This window comes from Ictidomys tridecemlineatus, chromosome 13 (genome assembly GCF_052094955.1).
Source record: "Ictidomys tridecemlineatus isolate mIctTri1 chromosome 13, mIctTri1.hap1, whole genome shotgun sequence".
Classification (NCBI taxonomy): Eukaryota; Metazoa; Chordata; class Mammalia; order Rodentia; family Sciuridae; genus Ictidomys; species Ictidomys tridecemlineatus.
The window spans coordinates 94,809,573-94,830,273 of NC_135489.1; the positions used below are offsets into that span (position 1 = coordinate 94,809,573).

Below are 20,701 nucleotides of genomic sequence, written 5' to 3' on the forward strand. Positions count from 1 at the left end.
AGTGCTTGCTTTCTTTCCTAGAGTTCCATCTGAGATCATTGTCCCTTTACCTGAAGATTTCCCCTTTGTGTTTCATTTAGCACCTGTTTGCCACTGATAGCATCTCTGTCTTAAAACAAAAACAAAAACAAAAAACTTTATTTGAAGAATATTTTTGCTCGCTCTGGAGTTGTAGATTGACGATTCTTTTTTTTTTTCTCTAACACTTTAAAGATGTTTAAAGATGTTACTCCATGGTCTTTTTTTAAAAAATGGTTTCTATTGAGGTTAGTTGTCAGTCTACTTATTGATCTTTTTAAGGCAGTACGTCTCCTCAAGTCCTTTGCTGCTTTTAATATTCTCTCTTTTTGCGTCCAACTTTTAGAAATTTTTAAACGTAATGTGCTAGGTGTGCTTTTCTTTGTATTTAATCTGCTTTGGGTTTCTAGTACTTTTGGAATCTATGGATATCTTTCTTTAGTTTTGGGAAATACTTGGTCATTAAAGATAGATAGGACCTTTCCTTTGTCTTCTAGAGTCTACTATTGTCTTTCCTGTTTCCATTTATCCATATTTGTGTGTGTGGTGCTTTGAATTGAACCCAGGGCCTTGTGCATACAAGGCAAGCACTCTACCAACTGAGCTATATCCCCAGCCCAATTTGTCCATGTTTTAATGTGGGTGTTTTCTATATCCTGTCTTCCAATTTGCTAATCCTTTCTTCAACTATGTCTAATCTGCTGTGAAACCTGAGCTCCTAATTTTAGTTTTAAATTCTAGATTTCCACTGGATTCTTATTTTGTAGATTTCAGTTCTGGTGAAATAATTAATTTTGCTTTCTCTTTTCTTGACCACAATTATCCCGGTAATGTAAAAGTCTGTCTGATTATTGCAATATTTGGATCATCTAGAGATTGTCATTATTTCCTTTCTTTCTTTTTTCCTTTTTCTTTTTCTTTCTTTCTTTCTTTTCTTTTTTTGTCATTTGGTCTTGTCTTCTGATCTGCCTGGTCATTTTTTATTGATGTTCTTAAAAATTATGGAGATGATTGAGACTCTGGATGATTTTATCTATCTTTAGAGATTAGGAGGCAGTTAGATTAAGATCAAATCATCCTAACCCATTCTAGAATTGAGATGATTCAAAGCTGTGCTTCAGCCTTTGTGGGGGTTATTCCATTCTGTTTTAATTCACTCTTCTAGCATTTAGCCCTTCTGGAAGGGCTGATCTGAAATCCTGCATATTTCCTTAGGCCTCTTTTCTTTGTCACTCTCTGGGCTCTGATTTTTGTCTTCCAGCCTGGTGAGACTGTCCAAGTTCTGCCCAACCTCTTGGCTTTTAACCTACTGCTTAGTGCTGATGCCCTTAGGCAGCACAGTCTTGTAGAGATGTAATGTGAGCCACAAATGTGAGCCATAACTGTAATTTTCAGTTTAACAATCACATAAATGTATAAAAAGCTCAGGTGAAATTATTTTAAATTATACATATCCAAAATTTGTTTTGTTTTGTTTTGTTTTTGGTACTGGGGATAAAGCCCAGAGGTACTCTCCCACTGAGCCACATCTACAGCCCTTTTTATTTTTTTTTGTCTTGAGAAGAGGTCTCACTAAGTTGTTTAGGACCTTGCTAAATTGCTGAGACTGGTCTCGAACTTGTGGCCTCCTGCCTTGGCCTCTTGAGCCACTGGAATCACAGGTGTGTGCCGCTATGCCCAGCCAAAATATTGTCTTCTACACATGTAATCAGTATAAAATCATCAATGAGATTTAAGAAATTCTTTTAAGACAATACTCTGTCTTTGAAATCTGAGGTACACTTACAGTACATCTCAGTGTGGACTCACCTCTTGGCAGGCACTCACTGGCCACCTGTGTGGCTGTGGTTTGGGGCCACCTTCCTTTAGGTGGAGAAGCAGTGACAAATATGGAGAGTGAGAACTGTGACATCAGAATGAGTAGAGCTGGAGCCTCACCTCATATACACCTGTGCGGTGCCCCTGCTGTCTGGATTGTTGACCCCAGGGTTCTTGCTGTTGGCTCCGGGAGGTGTGGAGGAGTCAGCAGAATGAAGGGGCAGACATGGGCGCTGGGGCCTTCCCCCACTGCTGAGCCCTCCTGGAGGCCTCGATTGCATAAGGGGGCCGTCTGTCCATGCTCCTCCACCCGTTGTCCCACAACCTGGCACAGGGCCTGGCACAGAGGCTGTTGTACCTGGGAGGATGTGCATTTGGCACACACCCAGCCTGAGGCCACCTCCTGGTCTTGGGCTCCTGTAGACGGGCCTCTGAGGTCGTCCTAGATCTTGGTGGGATCATCTGGGCTGCCCAGGGGAAAGGGAAGAAAGTGAGTTTCGATGGCTTCGTTCTAGGGGTATCGTAAGAGGAATGAATCGGACCTGGGGCCTCGAAGAGCGGCAGATGTCACAACCCCCCCTCCTACGTGCCCACAGCTTGGGTTGGGGACTCTCCCAGGGCTGGAGGTGTTGGGGGCAGGCGTCTGCTTTCTCAGGGAGGGTCCACAGCATTCAGCAGACTGTCCAGGCCCTGTACACATGGCCGTCTGTAGTGCCCTGAACCTTTATACCCTGTGTGGGGTGGAGCAGCTGCAAGGCAAGGTGGTGCCCCCTGAGTTCAAACCCCAAAGGGGTGGTGACCCCAACAGCCCAGCCTCTGTAGCCATGTGAGCAGAAATCCACAGGCCTTACCCTCGATTGTCCTGCCTGCCCCTCCCCATAGGAGCTGTTCTCGGTGGTTGAGCTGTTAATCCCGCTGACCTGTGGTGCTGTCCAAATCTATCTTTAGATGTCCCTGTAGGGAAGTGGCCATGGGTGGGGCTCCCATCCAGAAACCAGATACATGGTGTGGTCAGGTGTGTATGTCTATGTGGGAGGGCTCTGCCTGGTCTCTGCCCACTGGGCCTGGTTATCTCAGGTGTGCATTCAGGGCGGAGCGGGATGGGCTGTTGGGAGGGATTTCCAGGACAGGATACTCCTGTGGCAGTGTCTCTTTCTGGCTTGGGTGCCCCTGGGACCCCCTGCTCTCATGACCTGCTGGTCTGTGGATGGTCTGGGAGCTGGTGCAGATGCTTCTCTATAAGGAAATAAAATCAGCGTTCCCGTGAGGAAAGCCAAGGCCTCTTCTGGTGCAGCCCACCCTGCGTGGTGCTTGCCGTGCTGTGGGATGTCCGTCTGTGGTGGTGGAGCTGGTCAGGGCCAGGGCTGCCCTGGCCTTGGGAAGTCTGTAATTTCAAGCTGATCCCTCTCTGCTCCAGTTGCCCTGTGTCTGGGTGTCCCTGTTTGTCCACCACTGGAGGTGCATGGCCAGGTGTCAGGCACCTGCAGTGTGTGCCAACACTCAGGATTCAGAAACAGGATGGAAGAGCCCTGCTGATTTTGGCCTGACCTTGGAAAGGAGGGTAGCCACCAAGTGACCATGCTGAGTCTTACACTGGGACCAGGATTGTGCCCAAGGCCTGTAGCCCTCAGCCCCTTACTTGGCTCAGTCTGGAGAGGAGGGGCAGCTGGGCATACTGAGAGGCATAGGACAGCCCCGCCCCCTCTGTCTGAGGGCAGGTGCTCTGGGTAGGTGACCCCCAATGAGGCATTGCCCCAAAATGTAATGGCCTGTGTCCACGACACCCCAGTCCCCACTGGCCAGTGTACTGCAGCGGGGCTGGCCACTGTCCTGGAGGGCTAGCAGTGAGCCTTAGCAGGTCTGGCTCATGTTCCCCCTGCCCGCTATTTTAACAGTTGTACATAGACTCACAGTCGCTTGTCGGTTTTTCCGAGTGCGGGAGGGATGTGTTTCTAGACGGTGTGGCTGTGGATCCTAGGCAGCAACCCCTTTCCCTGCCGAGGACCCCGTGGATTACATACGTGACACTCCCAAGCGTGTTCTTGTCTTTTAGCTTGTGGCCGTCATTAAGGATGCTGGTCCCTGGGAAGATGGCCAGGTGGCACCTGCTCAGGGCCACAGTGTGGGCTGAGGCTCAGCCCATTTGTAGGACTGCAAGGTCAAGAGGGGACCCCCCGCCAGGCACCATCCTGCAGAGTGCCAGAGGCCATGTGTAGACCAGTGCCTCTCCCCTGGGGTCCTAGGTCAGCCCTGAAGACTTCACAACTTGTGTGGGGATAAAATACCCGCCTGCTTCGCGCCCAGCTCCGCCTGCTGTCATGGCTTGTTCCCCTGGGCCTCGCTTGGGCTCCCCTGTTTTCTCTGAATTAGTTGAGCATAGGTGTGCAGGGTCCCCACTTGCACTCCCAAGCACGGAGAGTCCAGACCCCCTCTGCCTAGCACACAGCTCTTCCTGGCCAGGACTTCACTCTCCACCACCTGACACGGGAGGGACAAGGCCCAAGGGGTGTTACTCCTCATCTCTCTCCTGGACAGGAGTCCCTGCCCTGAGGCTCTGGCTGTGGGGCTGGGGATGGTTGAAGGCCATTTACCTAGGCTGTGCATGAGCTGGCAGGTCCTGCTAGCTGACCTGCCAGCAGGCCATGAGGGGTAAAGCCTCCTCCATTTTCTTGGTGGGGTAGTTGCATGGTCCAGAGCCCACGGGGTTGTACTGAGGGTGCATCCCATCGGCGGGGGGCTCTGAACCCCTGGCAGAGCATATGCTGTGGTGTTGACGTGTATTTAGTCACAAAGGAGGCAGCGAGGCTCTTCCGGGTGCCGCCTGGCCTGGCCACCCAGCCCTCCTCTCACGGGGTCTGTGAGCACCGGGGTGTGGTCTTGCAGGGCCAGCCCCTGGCTGTGTGCACTCTGAGGACAGTAGGTGGCGAGCCTCTCACTTGCCCTGTGTGCTGTGACCACCACCAGCCATGTACACGAGTAGACCACAGTGAAGCTGTCAGGCCCTGGCCCCGGGGGCCACCTCTCAGCCTTGCTGGGCAGCTCAGACAGGCCGCATCCTTGTCACCGAAGGAGCTGCTGGACGGCGATGCCCAGGGCCCTCTGGCCGCTCTTCCCTCCCTTGCCATTCGGCGTCTTGCGGTTGCTCGTTGTAGCCCCATGGACGTGCCCCCACCCAACCTCCCAGGAAAGCACCGCGCTGGACTCTCAGGTCTGCTCCTATGATTGTCTCTGGGAGGAGCGTCCAGCCACCAGGGCTCTCTGTGTCGGGCATCTCCCCCAGTACCCTCTTTGAGCTCTGTGAGGCTCAGGGAGCTGGGCCCCAAGCCTGCATTTCACCTCGGCCTCCCGAATCCTTAGTGCCCTTCATGTGTCCACAGGGCTCGAGGCCAAGTGCAGGACAGCTCGGGTGGAGAGGGGCCCAGGCCAGGCCTGCTGTGCCAGCCGCAGTGCTTGGTGACCCCGGGTGTCAGTGTGGCCTGGCACTTCTCACATATACCCGGGGAGACCTGGGCCTTTCCTGATTTGTTGGGAAGAGTGGGGTATGTGGGGGGGGACTGTGACACCATCAAAAGTGGAGCTGGTGACACATGGCCCAAGCCAGAGCTGCTGGATGGCAGCGTGGCAGAGGCCAGGGGATGGCTGGGTGGTCCTGAGGCACACGCTGGCCTGCAGGAAGCTGGGGCTGCTCATCGGAGCTGGCGTTGCTGTTGGGAGGCCTTGGGGTGTCCTCAGGGACTCCTGTCTGCCATTGTGTCACCGTGCTACCCAGCATTTGGTCCGGGTGGCTTCTGGTCCCATCAGCCATGCCCGTCATGATGGGCCTCAGGGGAGCTGACCTGTTGTGCCCCCACCCTCTGGCCTTCCTCCACTGTCCCCAGTCCTCTTCCTTCTCCCGCCTTCGTGAGTCCTCCCCCCACCCTGTCCCATCCCTGCTGCACGGTGACACACATGGCCCTGTCTGTGCCTGAGATGGTTTTTTCCTTGTGGGAGGTGGGGTCCTGCAGGGGATGTGGGGTCTCCCGCAGATGCCTGGCCCACAGAGTGAACTGCCAGGCCAGACTGCAGGCCCCACCGTGCCTGCTCAGCGGTGCCAAGGAGGCCCTGTGGGTGGCTGGCTGTCCTGATGGAGGGCGCGTGGGGAGTCCGTGCTGTGGTCTGGTGGACTCCCTCCACCATCTCCCAAGTGCAAGGGGTGTCAGAGTCCATGATGGGAACCAGAGGTGGGCACCGGCCGCTGGGCCCGGGCTCTCTCCAGAGGTGATTAAATTCACCCTGGGTGCCTGAGGTAATTGGGAAAGAGCTCGTGCAGCTGGGGACAGGAAGTGTTTTGGGTAAAATTTGTTCTCTCTTTGTTTTGGTCATCTGTGCCTTGCTAATTGGTAATGGTCACTCAAACCAGAAAAAAACACCTTTGGCCCCTCAGGGTCTTAGGATCACAGGAAATTAAAATTTATGGCAGAGAGGTGTTGTAGGCCGTCAGAAAAGACTTTGAGAAAAAGCCACACCATGTCATTTTGTCTGCAGGAGTGGAAATATGGATCTGGACTGGAGTGAGAGGCGATTTTGCTCACCTGTTTATGAAATGGCTGATGGAGGTGGCATTTGTATTCCGTGAAAGACATTTCAGAGAACATTTTAAAAAGTCAACATTGCCAAAATACTGGAAATGAAGGACCTTGGTCAAGCTGGTCAAGCCACTCCTGATAGCCAAACCTCTGGCTTTACTGCTTACCCGAGCAGTTTAAAATAAGTAAGCCCGAATGAGTTAGTGCTTTTGATGTTTACATTCAAAATTAACCTAGACTATTTACTCCATGGCACCATGTGCTTCTCCTGTGTGTGGCTGCCTGGGGCCCTGTGTCTGTGTGGTGTATGTGGCAGGGGCTTGGGGGCTGGCCTGTGAGAGAGTGAGGCTTCCAGTCACCTGACACCTCCACCTCCTCCCCCTGCCCCGTCCCTCCCCTTTGAAAGAAAACAGTATTATTTACCAGAGAAGAGAGGGGCTAGTCATTCAAGTTCAAGTTTCTGCCTCAGAGAATAATAGACGCGTGGGCACTCTTGACAAAGAAGACTGAGCTTTGGAAATGCCCAGCTGGCCACGTGCCACCAGCCCCTCGTCCTCAGCACGTGCAGGGCTCAGCAGCTGGTGGACTTGGCGGACCAGCTGGGGATGTGCACGGCACTCTGTGGCTCCTCAGGGCCATGTCCAGTGTTGGCCACTTTTTCTTGGGAGTGGTGGGGAGCACGTCCAGCTAGATCACGGTGCCCTTTTTAGAAACTGCCTGGACTGGGCTGGGGTTTAACTCTGTGGCAGAGCGTTTGCCCAGCATGTGTGAGGCACTGGGTTCGATTCTCAGCACCACATACAAATAAATAAAAATAAAGGTCCATCAACAACTAAAAAATAATAAAAAGAAAGAAAAGAAAGGAATTGCGTGGACCCGCTGTGTTGCTTAGGACGGAAGGGGGACCGGGGTTTGCACTGCGGCGTTAGTGGGAGCAGACCCAGGAGCTCTCAGGCCGTGCCAGGGCCTGGTGTGGACAGTCAGCCTTGAGGAATACCATGACATCTCCACTGAGCCACCCAAGTCCAAGGCCTGCCCGATGCCAGGGCCTGTGTCCATCCCTGTTGTGAGACACTAAGGGCTGCCTGAACCCCAGTCTGCCTGGAGGCCTCTTCCTGCACTTGGGGTGGGGTGGGAGCTGCCTGCCGGGGGTGCTTCTCCTGGAGGCCAGGGTGCTGTGGCTGGGGCTCCCGCCCGTCCCTTTCCCCTGAGGTCGGGCACAGTACATAATGACATGTTCATTTGTTTTCTGTCTGTTGCCTGCCATCTCCTGAGGTTTCCTCCCGGCCACACGCCAGCCAGGAGCAGAGTGTGGGGGTGGGGCGCTCCCTCCCTCTGCCAGGCCTCTCCATTCCCTGCTGCTGGCCGAGCCTGATGCTCAGACCCCACAGGCAGTGAGCAGCGTGCACGCCTCCTGCTGGGGTGGCCCTGTGCAAATTCTGGGGATCTGGGAGTGGCAGGGAGGCCTGTCCACCAGAAAGGTGTGGAGCAGGCAGGGTCACTGGAGTAGTGGGGACACCTCCAGGAGGTGAGGGGGATGGAAGAGGCACATACATCAGTTGCAGACGTGAGCCACCTGTCCCAGGTGTCTGCTGTCCCTGGGATGGTGGCATTTTTGTGTGTGAACTGAGTGAAGTGAGGGAGCTGAGAGGCCTGAGCTTTTTTTTTTTTTTAATTGTTTTAGGTGTCGATGGACCTTTATTTATTTATTTGAGTGTGGTGCTGAGAATTGAACCCCGTGCCTCCCACGTGCCAGGCAAGCGCTCCACCACTGAGCCACAACCTCAGCCCCAGAGGCCTGAGCTCTTTCAGGGGCCTGGGGGCCTCACAGTCCCTCCCACCCTGTCCAACCCTGCATCTGGGGCTCTGGCTGGGCCTCTTCTCCACAGAGGAGGGTTCTGGATGAGACCCTCAGGGCTCTCTTGTTTGGACATATGATCCCGGGGAGACTTCTCATGAGGACGCTGGGTTGTCCTTTGCTTGAGGGACTCGGCATCCTCAACAGTTCTGATGCTCAAACTTGGCCCCAAGCTTTGCTGAAAGGAGGGGGCTGTGGCCTGCTACCTCCGCTGCCGTCGGACAACTTCATGTGGCCCTCGTGGGTCTGGCAACGGCAGCCACTAGGGATATTCCAGCCAAGCTGTGGCCCTGGGTATCACCGGAAAGGGCCAGAGAGAACCTCTGATCCTCCTAATCAACACCAAAAACATCCCCTGAGGTCTGTCCCCAGGTGGGCCTAGGGTGCTGGACAGGCCCGCCAGGGCCAAGGCTGTGTTCTGCCTCGGCCATCTGACTCAAGTTCCCCTGAGTGGCTCCTGCCCAGCTTGGAGGCTGCTGTCTTGCTTCATCTCTTCCTGGCGTCCTGAGGCCAGGTGGCCTCAGAATGTCGCTGTTGTTTACCATCTGGTGGATTTTCACCATGAAGGAGGGAACCAGAGCTGTGCAGACCCGGTGGGAGGGACGGGGGGCTCAGTGATCTTACCCTCCCGTCCAGGTGGGACGAGATGTCTATGCAACCCCCTGGGGTGAGGGCCGGGAGCTCAGCCCTCAGCCCCCAGACCTTTAAGAACAGTGCAACTCTCATAGGATTTGGAAACCTCCTCAAAGAGATGAGGTGCTTTCTCCCTGACCTTGCTTGCTGCCCAGAGGGTACAATGTTTCACTAACTGGGTTGGTTCTGTATCAGGGAGTTACCAGGCTAATGGGACTGACCATCAGTGGAGGAACATTTGAGGGTGACCTGGACAAGCTCTGTGAGGGACAAGGCCATGCCCAGAGGACACCCTGGCTGACTTTTAAATGACTGAACAGCATGTCACTTTGGAAAAAACAGCCCAGTGGCATAGAGGATACAATGAGGTCTCCTCCCCACTTCCAAGCCCATCCCAAGGTACCATGGCTAATAACTTCTGACTTTTGAGTCTTTATCAACTTTAACCTGGATCTGACATTAAAAAATGAGGACTGCAGTGGTCAGGGGTATAGCTCAGTGGTAGAGCACTTGCCTAGCATATGCAGGTCCCACATTCGATCCCCAGGACTGAGAGAAAAGAAAAAAAAACAGACTGTGGCCTATACAGAGTACTTTCCTCTACCTCTCATTTTTGTTAGTTATGTTTACAACATGAACATTTTGCTTAGAAGCCACAAGGAAAAGTTTCACACGTTGCTGTTGATGGATGCTGTAAAACACTGGCAAAAATAACTCATGTTATAAATGACATCTCAAGCCTGTGACTAGGCCCACAGGAAGGGACTTGGAGAGGGAAGGTTGTTGCCTTGGGAAGATGTTTTCGTCAGCCTTTTTGCTGCTGGACCAAAAGACCCGGCAAGAACAATTTTGGAGGAGGGAAAGTTTATTTGGAGGCTCATTGGTTTCAGAGATCTCAGTTCACAGATAGTTGGTTCCGTTCCTCAGGGTTTAGAGTGAGGCAGAACATCGTGGCAGAAGAATGTGGTAGAGGAAAGCAGATGGGGACATGGTGCCAGGAAGGAGGGAGAGAGAGAGAGAGAGAGAGAGAGAGAGAGAGAGAGAGAGAGAGAGAGAGAGAGAGAGCGCCGGCCAGCACACTATACCCTCACCAGACAAAATATATACCCCCTAGCCACTCCCTAATGACCCACCTCCAGCCACACCCCACCTGCCTTCAGTTACCACTCAGTTAATCCCTATCAGGGGATAAATGCACTGATTAGGTTAAGGCTCCCCTAACCCAATCATTCCACCTCGAAATCTTCCTGCATTGTCTCACACATGAGCTTTTGGGGGACACCTCACATCCGAACGTCACATCCAAATAACAGAAGGCTTCCTGAGCAAGCTGGCCCAGCTGAGGGGCCATCTTCTTCCTGTGGCCTTCATCTTCAGGACCCAGAGGTCACCTTGGCTGCCTCCTTCCTGCTGCATCGCTCTGTGTTCTGTGACAAGTTATTCCAGGAGCTCGGTTTGCTGAGGGCACGTGCGAAGTAAAGTTTTGAGCTCCTGCATATCTGAAAATGAGTCTTTTTTCTTTCTTTCTTGATACTGGGGATTGAATCCAGAGGCACTTAACCACCACGCCTCATCCCCAGCCCATTTTTATATTTTATCTAGAGACAGGGTCTTGCTGAGTTTCTTAGGGCCTTGCTAAGATGCTGAGGCTGGCTTTGAACTTCTGATCCTCTTGTCTTAGCCTCCCAAGCTGCTGGAATTACAGGTGTCTGCCTGATTGAAAATGAGTCTTGATGGCTTGGCTAGATGTACGTCTGATTGGGTGTAGGACTCCGGGTCAGCACTTGGACGATGCTGTTCCTGTCACCTGCACAGTCTGGGCTGTTCTTTTGCAGGTAGAACTTGCTCTCAGACCTGAGGATTCTGAAATTTCACTGGACCAGGTCCACAAGTGGGTAATTTTTCATTTATTCTGATCTGGCCTCAGCAAGCCCTTTTATCCTATTTTTTTTTTCCTTCCAGTTTGGAGAAATACTACTCTGCTGTCTATTTAAACTTCACATCTGTTCTTAGAACTCCTCTTACACAGTTGCTCAACTTCCAGGTGATTCCTTCGTATCTCTTAATATTTTTTCTCTCATTTTCTTTCTTTCTTTTACCTTTCTCCTTTGGTCTTTGGATACTTTCACTTTTTCTTTTTTTTTTTTTTAACATTTGAAAAGTTGAAGTATAATTTACACCATAGTGTAATTTACACGTAGTGAAACACAGAAATCTTAAATATGCAAGTTGAGGATCTTTGACCAAGGCACGCATGTGCGCAGCCCACATTCTCTGGTACAATGTGGAACATTTTCTCCTCCCCTATGTTCTCTAAGAGACTGACTTCTGCCCGCCCAGAGGCAACAGATGGTGAGTCTCCTTGCCTTAGCTCCGTCTCTTCCAGAATCTTACATCAAAACGAGACCAGACTGGACATATCCTTGTGTCTGGCTTCTCTCATTGAGCTTAATGCTTTCACCCGAGATGTGGTGAGAATCAGGAATTGTTCCCCTTTGGTTGCTGAGTCACATTCCTGTGGCGATGGGGCTACCATGGGTTGGCTTTCATGCACTTGCCCACAGATGTTTTGGCTGCTTCCAGATGGCGACACGGTGAACGAACACAGGTGCTGGGAACATCCTTGTGTCCCTCTTTGTGGGCTTGTTCCCATTCTCTCAGTTGGCTCTCCAGGAGGGGAACGGCTGGACATGGCAGGTGTAAACCTCCCAAGGGCTTCGCCCAGCAGCTTGTGTGAGCAGGACTCAATGCCTCTGGGGGCTTCCAACTTCTTCTCCCCACTCTGCAAGACCTTCTCACCTCCAGCCACTCCAGCTTCACCTCCTGGGCCTGGTCCAAGAGGCCCCCAGAGCACTTGCCTGCCTCTTCCTGGCTGCTCGGAAGCTGGAATTATCAATCTATGAATCTGGCCCCTCTGGGTGGGTGTGAAGTGGCATCTCAGTGTGGTTTTAATTGGCGTTTTCCTGGTGGCTAAGGAGGCTCAGCACCTTTCAGGTACCACTGCCATCTCTGCACCTCCTTTGGTGAAGGATCTGTGTTCTGTTTTGTTATTGTTATAGGAGTTCTCTATATATGGGGTCCTGGTCCTTTTTGCTAGACACATGTATTAAGAATAGTTTTGCAAAAAAAAAAAAAAAAAAAGTAGTTCCTCCATTTTGTGGCTTGGCTTTTATTTTCTTAGATGAATAATCATTTTAATGAGCGGAACACGATTTCCATTTTATTATCTGAAAATTAACTTTTTTGTACTTAATGATTTGTTGGATTGTGGAATATCTTATTTTTAAAATAGAGTTTTTTTTTTTAATTTGCAAGAATCTCTCTTGATTATTCCTTTTTAAATAGAATCTTGCTGTTCTGTATGCATGTCTACTTCTTGGGTCGTTATGGGAACATTAATTAATGTTGCCTTTGGTCCCTGAATTATTTGTTTTTCTGGGGTTGGCCCTATTGGTGGTTTCTCTTGGCTGTTTGGCGCTGTTGGTGATGGTTGCTGTCTCGACTCACTGCTGAGTGAAGGGGCCCTTTAGGGCTTGTGTTGCCGGGGATGGGGTCTGGCAGAGGGTTGTTAATGGGTGCAGCCATCATCTGGGGTATGACTCCTTGACAAGACGACTCTTATCATGACCTCATAAGCCACCTCTCCTCGCATGCTGAGGTCCAGCTTGGTGTTCTTGGAGGCCTTCTTGAAGGATTCCAGGGTCTTGGTTTGTGTTTCCGTTCAGCTCTGATCTCTCCCGCCATCTATCCAGATCCACCTGCTTTCCGTCTCCCTGGAGTTCCTGGGAGTTTCTCTGTTCTGTGTTCATTTGTTTATGGTTGCCTTTTGAAAATACACGACTTTTTTTTTCCTCACATTCCCGTGGCTCCTGGGTGGGAGGAGGCAGGCATGGCTTTGGGGGCCTCTTGGTCCAAACCCAGGAGGTGAAGCTGGGGGGGCCGAGAGGTGAGAAGGTCTCAGGGTGCTTGCAGAGTGGGGAGGTGAAGTTGGAAGCCCCCAGAGGCCTTGGATTCCTGTGTCTTTGGGTCTATTCTGAGGGCTTGGTGGTAAGAGTCCTGTGAAGGGTTTCGGGAAAGGAAGGGCCAGGTCTCGTGGGTGATAGGGGACAGTGAGGCAGGAGACCAGGCAGAGGAGTCCAGGAAGGGATGGTAGCCGCTGGGACCAGTGGGGGCGGGGTAGGCGGTGCTGGGGTGGTTGGACCTGAGGGTTGGACGTGGGGCGAGGTCCTGGTGCCCTGCCCCGGCCGTGGACAGAGCTTCTGGACAGGGGACACCCAGCTCACACACCTGATGAAGGGCCCTTTTAGGCAACGGTGGTGTTTGTTTGCTGTCCCCCATTTTAAACCTGAGGCCAGTGGCTTAGTTCTGCTGGGCTGGCCAGGCAGAGTGGCCTGTGGCTGTGGGGGCCGAGCTGCCCCCGCCTGCCCCAGGGGCCCCTTGTCACGGCTCCTTCCTCACATGAGCTCTGGTCTCTGTCTCTCGTCAGTGTCTCTTCTGGTCCATATCCTGGGTCTCGAGCCCTTCCTGTGAGTTGTGTATACACGAGGAGCAAACTGATGTTTCATTCTCTTAACAAACACTCAGGAAGTAAATGATGACTGAGGGGACAAAGGTCTGTGAGGTGTTTTTATGGAAAAAGCCCCTGGGCTCGGCAGAGGGGGTGGTGAAGCGTCTCTGGCCTCCCGGGACTCCTTTCGGTGGAGGTCCCTGTGCAGGGACTGTGTCCAGGGTGGCGGGCCTGAAGGGTCAGCTGTCATGGACTGCTGGTGGCCCTGTGGGTCGAGAGGAAGATCTGGTTCAGCAGGGGAGGTGTGGCCGTGACGGGCTGGGCCTTCAAGGCCTCAGCGTGGCCTCCACCTCCTCCTGTCCCCTGTCCCCACACCTGCTGCACTCCCTGAAGAGGCTGCAGGCCGAGGTCCACTGCGCTGCCCGCCTGGTTCTGTCTGTGTCTCCCCCTAGGACCGGAAGCTCACCAAGCTGGAGCGGCAGCGGTTCAAGGAGGAGGCGGAGATGCTGAAGGGCCTGCAGCACCCCAACATCGTGCGCTTCTATGACTTCTGGGAGTCCAGCGCCAAGGGCAAGCGGTGTATCGTGCTGGTGACGGAGCTGATGACCTCGGGGACGCTGAAGACGTAAGTGCGGCCTGCCCGTGGGCTGGAGTGGTCTCTGTGGTGAGCCAGAGTCATGACTGGAGGGTGACAGAGGCCCTGGACTGCCTGGGGCTGTCTTGGCTGGTGCCTGTGGTCCAGTGTCCTGCCTCTTGGGTGTCCTTTGGGGGGTAGGTCTCTGTCCTCTGGGCAGTGGGAAGCAAATCAAAGGCCCCCAATGGTTCTTCCTGCATGTGGCTCCCTCTGGCTTCCTCTGACAAATGGGACCTGTCGCCAGGACACAACTGGAAGACTGTCCCCTGTGTGGACATGGGGAGGTGGTTGACTTCCCAGGGAAGCGGCTCATCGTCTGCCCCGTCAGGGGTCTTATTGTGGCCGAGGTCCTGCTTCTGCCTGGGAGCCATCGGCACGTTCTGGTGGCTCAGTGTGCCCAGGGGGGCTTTAAAACCGGCTGGACAGCGCTAGGCAGGGCTTTGCAAAGGGTCCACTACTTTTAGGGTGAGGGCTGGAGCAGGTGTCAAGCACTGGACAGAGCAAGGTGGGGTCAGGAGCTCCGTGGCCAGGGGTGGCCATGCCAGTCCGTTGCTCCTCCCTGCGGCCCTGCCCTGCACCATGGGCACAGGGGACTTTCCCTCCACAGCCTGGGTTCATCTGAATTGTTCTGATCGTCTGTGTGCCAGCCGTACCTGCTGCTGTCTTCTAGGGACACCCTAGAGCAGAGCACACAGTGGGGAGTTGCAGGGAGGCCTGGCCTTCTTGACCTCTGGCCCCCGTGGTTCCTCTCCCCCCAGCCCTCACTCTGAGCATCCAGTGGCTGAGACCCTGACCCATCATGGTGGCTTCTATGTCGACCTTGGCCCCTTTCGGGGTGAGATCAGGATTGTGCTTGGCAGGGGCTTTACTAGCAAGGTCTCCAGTGCAAGGAGCAAGTGAAGGGTCACAGTCCTGGCCTGGCTGCCTCTGTCCTGGGCCTGGCTCTGGCTGCATAATCCTGGAACGTAACTGCCTAGCCTTCCCCTGTCACCCTAAACCCATCACAAGTGAGTCCCGAGTGCCAGTGGACGGGCTGTGAGACAGGCTGGACGGTACCCGGTGAGGCTTTGCAGAGGGGCCTCTGCCCGTGAGCTGCCTGGTGAGCCCTGCCCCCATCCCAGGTACCTGAAGCGGTTCAAGGTGATGAAGCCCAAGGTGCTGCGCAGCTGGTGCCGGCAGATCCTGAAGGGCCTGCTCTTCCTCCACACGAGGACACCACCCATCATCCACCGTGACCTCAAGTGTGACAACATCTTCATCACTGGGCCAACTGGGTCTGTGAAGATCGGTGACTTGGGCCTGGCCACCCTCAAAAGAGCGTCCTTTGCCAAAAGTGTGATAGGTAAGCCCATTCCTTCTCCCCGGGCCCTGGGAGCCCACGTGAGACCAGGCAGCGTTTGAGGGGCCACAAGTATCTGCTTTTGCTTGGCCACCTTGGACTTGTGCAGGAGGTCCAGTAGGGGGCATCTGGGCACGAGGCCTCAGGCTGGGTGTCAGAGCTGTCCCTCCCAGCCTCTGGTGCTGGGACAGGAGACCTGCCTGGTAGGGCACACACTGCCCGCTCCAGCTGGACATGCTGACTCTGATCCCCCATCTCCACCCTGTCCAGACTCAGGGCCTGGCTAGTCTCTGCAGTAACTCCCTGGCTGTGCTGGGTAACAGCTCTGATCATCTGGTGGGGGTGGTGGGCCAAGTGCCAACTTCCTGTGGTATGTGTGGGTGTGGTGGTCACTTGAGGGAGGGGAAGGGGCACCACCACAGAGGAACTAGGGAGCTTGTGACAGTGATGCTGGGGCTGGTTTTGGCAGCTGGGGAAAGAGGACCCCAGGCTGTGGGGGTGGGGGTTCACATCTTGCTCTGTGTCCACTCCTGTTGGTCCTGGCACTGTGGTGCTCACAGTTCACCAGACCCCCGGAGGGTCCTTGTGGACTTTGGGAAGAATGTGCCTGGAGGGGCCGCAGGAGCATCTCCTGGGAGTCAGAATGCCCGAGATATTGGGAGAGTTCACTGCTAATCAAGACCCAGCCTGTCCCTCCTGCCTGAGGGCTGGCTACCAAGGACAGTGAGTGGCTGGTCTCTGGGCTCAGTGAATTCATGATATTGCTGCACATTTGGGGAAAGAACTTGGCCTATTTGGGAAAATGAAACCCCGGATGATCTCTAGGAACTGCTTTGATTGGAGCAGTGTGTTTGGACACGGGGGCAGATGCATCTGTCTAGGTGGAGGCCTTTTGGGCACAGGTCTCTGACGGCCCCAGGGTAGTCGAGTTGTAGGAAGCAGAGACAGACCCAAATCTCAGCTTCTCTGACTGTGAAATGGGTGATACAGGGGAGGGTCTAGTTTCCATCCTGGAGGGGGCAAGTGCTGGGCTGCAGGACTGTGGGTGGCCCGCACCCCAGCTGGGACCTCTGGGCAGTTCCCAGGCTGGTTTGGAAGTGGCTCTGGTCTCAGACCCTGGGCTGTCAGGTGGCAGGAGACTGCCCTTGGTGACTTGCCTCAGAAGTAAACATTTGGGATAAAGGACATCCCACTGGAGGAAGCCAGGGCACCAGCGGGCTCCTGGGCCTCCACTGACCCGCGAGCTCATGGCTGTCCTGGGAACGGTTTCGCGTTGCCAGCTCGGATGGCGTGAGGCCGTTGAGAAGGAGACTGGGTGTTTGTGGCAGGGGCAGCGAGGCCCTGTGCACAGTGGCCCAGCTCTGCGGGGTGTATCCCTCGTCACCCCGGCTCTGGCTCAGTTGGAGCCCAGGAAGCTTTGACAAGAGGGGCTGGGACCAGCAGTGTCCTCGGCGGCCTCTGCTCAGGGAGAAGGAGGCTCTGTTCAGGGGACTTCCCTGTTCACGGGAGGGAGAAGGCCGTCCTGAGCAGGGGCCAACAGCTGGGGGTGGGCAGGTGGGACCCCCGCAGTCCTAGGAATGGAATCCCTCCCCTGGGTCTACTAGTAGGGTCCCTCTGCCTGTGAAGAGGGGTGTCAGCTCAGGCAGCCCACCAATGTGCCTGCCCTGGTGGCAAACGGGCCAAGGCCTCCTGGAGTCTGTCATCCTGTTGGAAGGACAGCCTCAGGCCACAGGCCCCCTCTCTTCAGGAGGAGGCCCCCGCTGATTGTCCGTCTGGGCACCTGTGGGAGCGGGTGATGCTGTGGCCATCAGGGTTCCCCTGGAAGGCTGAGGCTTGCACTTTAGATGTGGCACATGTCAGGGTGGGGGTCAGTGGTCCTCTGGCTGCTCTAGGGGGGAGAGCATATGGTTTCAGGAAGGCACTGTCCTCGTGCCACCCTCAACATCATGACCCCTGCTGTTTGTCACCTTGGTCTCCATCTTTATGTGCTCTTAGCTGTCCCCAACAGGATTTGATTGCACGGATCTCACAGCCTCACTGTGAGTGTGTTTTCTGGTTTATATGAGCTAAACCAGGCTGGGTGAGGCCCTGAGGGATGGGGGACAGGGATGCAGTCGTGTCTGCTGTCTCCACCTGCGCAGGTGGCCATGTAGTGCCTGGCTCACCTGGGAGGGCTTCCTGGAGGCGGTGACGATGCAACCAGGCCTAGAGAGAGTGAACTGAGTAGGCGGCCAAGGAGAACTGAGGGTGGTTATTCCAGAAAGAGCCAAGTGGATGGGCTTGATGTGCCGGGTAGACGGTGGGAGAGGAACTGGGCTGTTGGGCACCTGTGGCCATTACAAATAAGCACTCAGGGGCTCCAGGCTGTTGGGACCCCCAGCAAGTGTCTTCCCGTGTCCATCTTGCTGGGGGAGAGGGAGGGAGGTTCTGCCTGTCCAGTGAGAAGATGGGGCGAGGCCCAACTTATGTTAGTTTGGTTTTGTTCTAACATAAACCTTGAGGACAGATAGGGCTAGGATTAGGGCTTCCATTTCCATAGAGGAAGTCATTTGTCATTCGGGACAGTCCCAGAAATAGGCAGATCCTAATGCAGAGCAGTTTCCACAGCTAGAGTCGGGCTCCCTCCTTACCTCTCCTGCCTCCTAGCCACAGCTACAGCCACTTCTCTGTTAAAAAGCAGAAGAGAGACCGTGGCCATCGCTCTGCCTGCCCTCTATAGGAGGGAGTGGGAGGGGGCTGCTCCAGGCCCAGTCTCCAGTGCCTGGTCTCATGCCCACAGTGGGGTTCGGGGAGGAGAGATGGGACCCAGAGTCTTCACTTGATGCCAAGTTTCGTCTGTAGAGACCTGGGGGTCTGGAGGGTGTGTAAGGGGTCTGTGGGCCTGGGCTCCTTGGAGTGGCTCTGCAGCTGGTGGAGAAGCACAAGGCAGGAGAGGGAGTGGCCTGTCCACTGGACCCACGTGGGTATGAGCACACACGCCCCTGCACACACGCACTGTTGCTAAAATTCAGATTTAAATGGCTGCTGTGTGAGGGAAGGAGAAGAGAGCCCCGGCACCCAGGTGTGTAGAGTCAGGCATTATCGGTGCCCAGAGTTGGTCCAGCCCCACCCCACCCTCAGAGCCCATTCCCTGGAGCCAGGCCGTCTGGGGTGGTGACGTCTTTCTTGAAGAACAAGGTTCTCCATTCCTTGAGGTCTCAACGGAGACCGAGACCAGGGACCTCCTCGTAGGCCCTGGTGCTGTGTGGGCAACTGGGTGAGTGGGGTCCCTGCAGATGCCAGGGAGTGGCCAGCTCCGCTCCTACTTCCTTCCCGCAGCCCTGGCGGCCAGGCTCCCCTCAAGCTCCTCCCCGTGGTCCTGCGGTAGAGGTGGCCAGGCCAAGGCCTGAGGGTCCACCCCCTGGGCCTCCTGGCCGGCTCCTGCAGAGCAGGCCCTTCCTTCCTGCAGTGTGGGGCTTCCTGCTGACTCGGCTGTTCCACCTTCTGCATGTTGGGCCCTCGGGGGTCAAGATGGTCCAGGCCCAGGCAGTTGGTGACGAGCCCCTCAGATCTGCCAGGGCACCCCAGAGCATGTCAGGGGCTGGGAGGGGCCTGAGAGCAGGTGTTCATGTTGTCACCAGCCCCAAGGCTCAAGCCAGTGCAGTCTGTGACCTCCCTGCTGTGGCTTTTGTGGAGTCCTTGCTCACTGCCCCGGCCTAGGCCTAGGGAGCACATTTACTGTTCTGTGACAGGCTTAGGGATGGAAGGAAACATAGAAATATTAACTTAATGAGCAGGGCGAAAACATTTTCAGTGTAACCATGTGGTTCAAAAACCCAAGAGGATCAAAATTCCAGTGTCAGGTGCCTCCGACTCCATTCAGCCCCTGCTGTTTCTGGTGGATTCTTCTAGAGTTCTGTTCCTGCATATACACTTACATATACATTCTTGTTTTCCCCACTTTTACCCAAAATAAAACAATGCATAAGAGAAAACCCATTATGTGCTTTCTACTGCCATTAATTGGTTTGTATGATTTTACATATGCTTAAAAAAAAACCCAAAAAATGAGGGGCTGGGATTGTGGCTCAGCGGTAGAGTGCTTGCCTGGTGTGTGCGAAGCTCTGGGTTCGATCCTCAGCACCACATAAAAATAAATAAATAAAATAAAGGCATTGTGTCCAACTACAACTTAAAAAAAAAAAACAACTAGAATGTTATGAAAAATCTTACAACAAATCTACAGATGTTCCAAGCAGCCTTACTCTGAGGTCTCAACACTTAGTAGGACCTGTTTTAATAAAAGGCTTTTGTGATTATTAAAGCAAAATCTCATTATAGAAAAATTTGAAAACCCAGAAATAAAAAAAAAAAAATTGAAAATCCAGAAATAAGTAAAAGGAAAATCAACCCCCCTATCCCCACTGAGCCATGTGGCTGGGAGTGCTATTTCACGCAGGTGAGGCCCTGAGCAGTTTATTTTACAAGCCTGACCTACATTTCTAGATCCTTAAAGACTCAGTGCCAACACTGTTTGGATCTTGCGTGTTTAATACACGGAGCAGTTCCCGTCTTAAGGACTCTGTGGACCATGCCAGGTAGTTGCTATTTTGCTATCTTTTGCCATGATAGCCACAGGAGCTGTGTGGCACTCTGTTGTGAGGTGTGCCCAGCAAACCTAGCCATTCCCCTGTTTGGGAATACTTAGGACCTCCTGGATTTTTGCAGTTACAAGTCATTCTGTGGTGACCACCAGGGTTTGTCTGCTCTGGATTAGTGGGTGCTGGCCAGTGTGGAGCCTGTCCTCAGGGGCATAATATCCACCCACAAGTGAGGGGTGTGTCCAGGGTAGGGACGTGTCCTCTGGGAGGTCATGGTCTCTTAGCTCTGTGGGCAGCAGGTATGCTGTGAACTGATCACAGTGCTGGAATTAGAAGGCTCCAGGTGAAAGTTTTGGAAGCTTCTTCTGTAGAGTATACCTGTTTGAATCATGGGGGCCAGAATGGACCTGGTAGAGCTGGGTGTCCTGAGAGTGCCATGGGGCGAAAGGGGAGGCGGTTGGGTGGCTCTGAGAGACTGAGGGGGCTTCTGGTGCTCTTGGGCTGTGGCCACCTGACCACCGCATCTGTTGCTCCTGGCACAGGCACGCCCGAGTTCATGGCGCCCGAGATGTACGAGGAGCACTACGATGAGTCTGTTGACGTCTATGCCTTCGGGATGTGCATGTTGGAGATGGCCACCTCGGAGTACCCCTACTCAGAGTGCCAGAATGCTGCGCAGATCTACCGCAAGGTCACCTGTGTGAGTCCATCCCGCTCTTTGTTAATGGGGATGTGGCCGTGGGTGTGGA

The 20,701-nt window shown here is 53.9% G+C and overlaps 1 protein-coding gene across 12 annotated transcripts in view; it reads left to right on the top strand.

The window, feature by feature from the left end:
- The window catches only part of Wnk2 (WNK lysine deficient protein kinase 2), a 121,312-nt gene that overhangs the window by 26,336 nt on the left and 74,275 nt on the right, over window positions 1-20,701 (top strand). For all 12 annotated transcript variants that reach the window (XM_078030608.1, XM_078030616.1, XM_078030618.1 and 9 more), the window contains 3 exons: window positions 13,852-14,024; window positions 15,155-15,375; window positions 20,495-20,652. In XM_078030608.1, coding sequence (XP_077886734.1) covers window positions 13,852-14,024; window positions 15,155-15,375; window positions 20,495-20,652 — 552 coding nt within the window. The remainder of the gene's footprint in view (window positions 1-13,851; window positions 14,025-15,154; window positions 15,376-20,494; window positions 20,653-20,701) is intronic.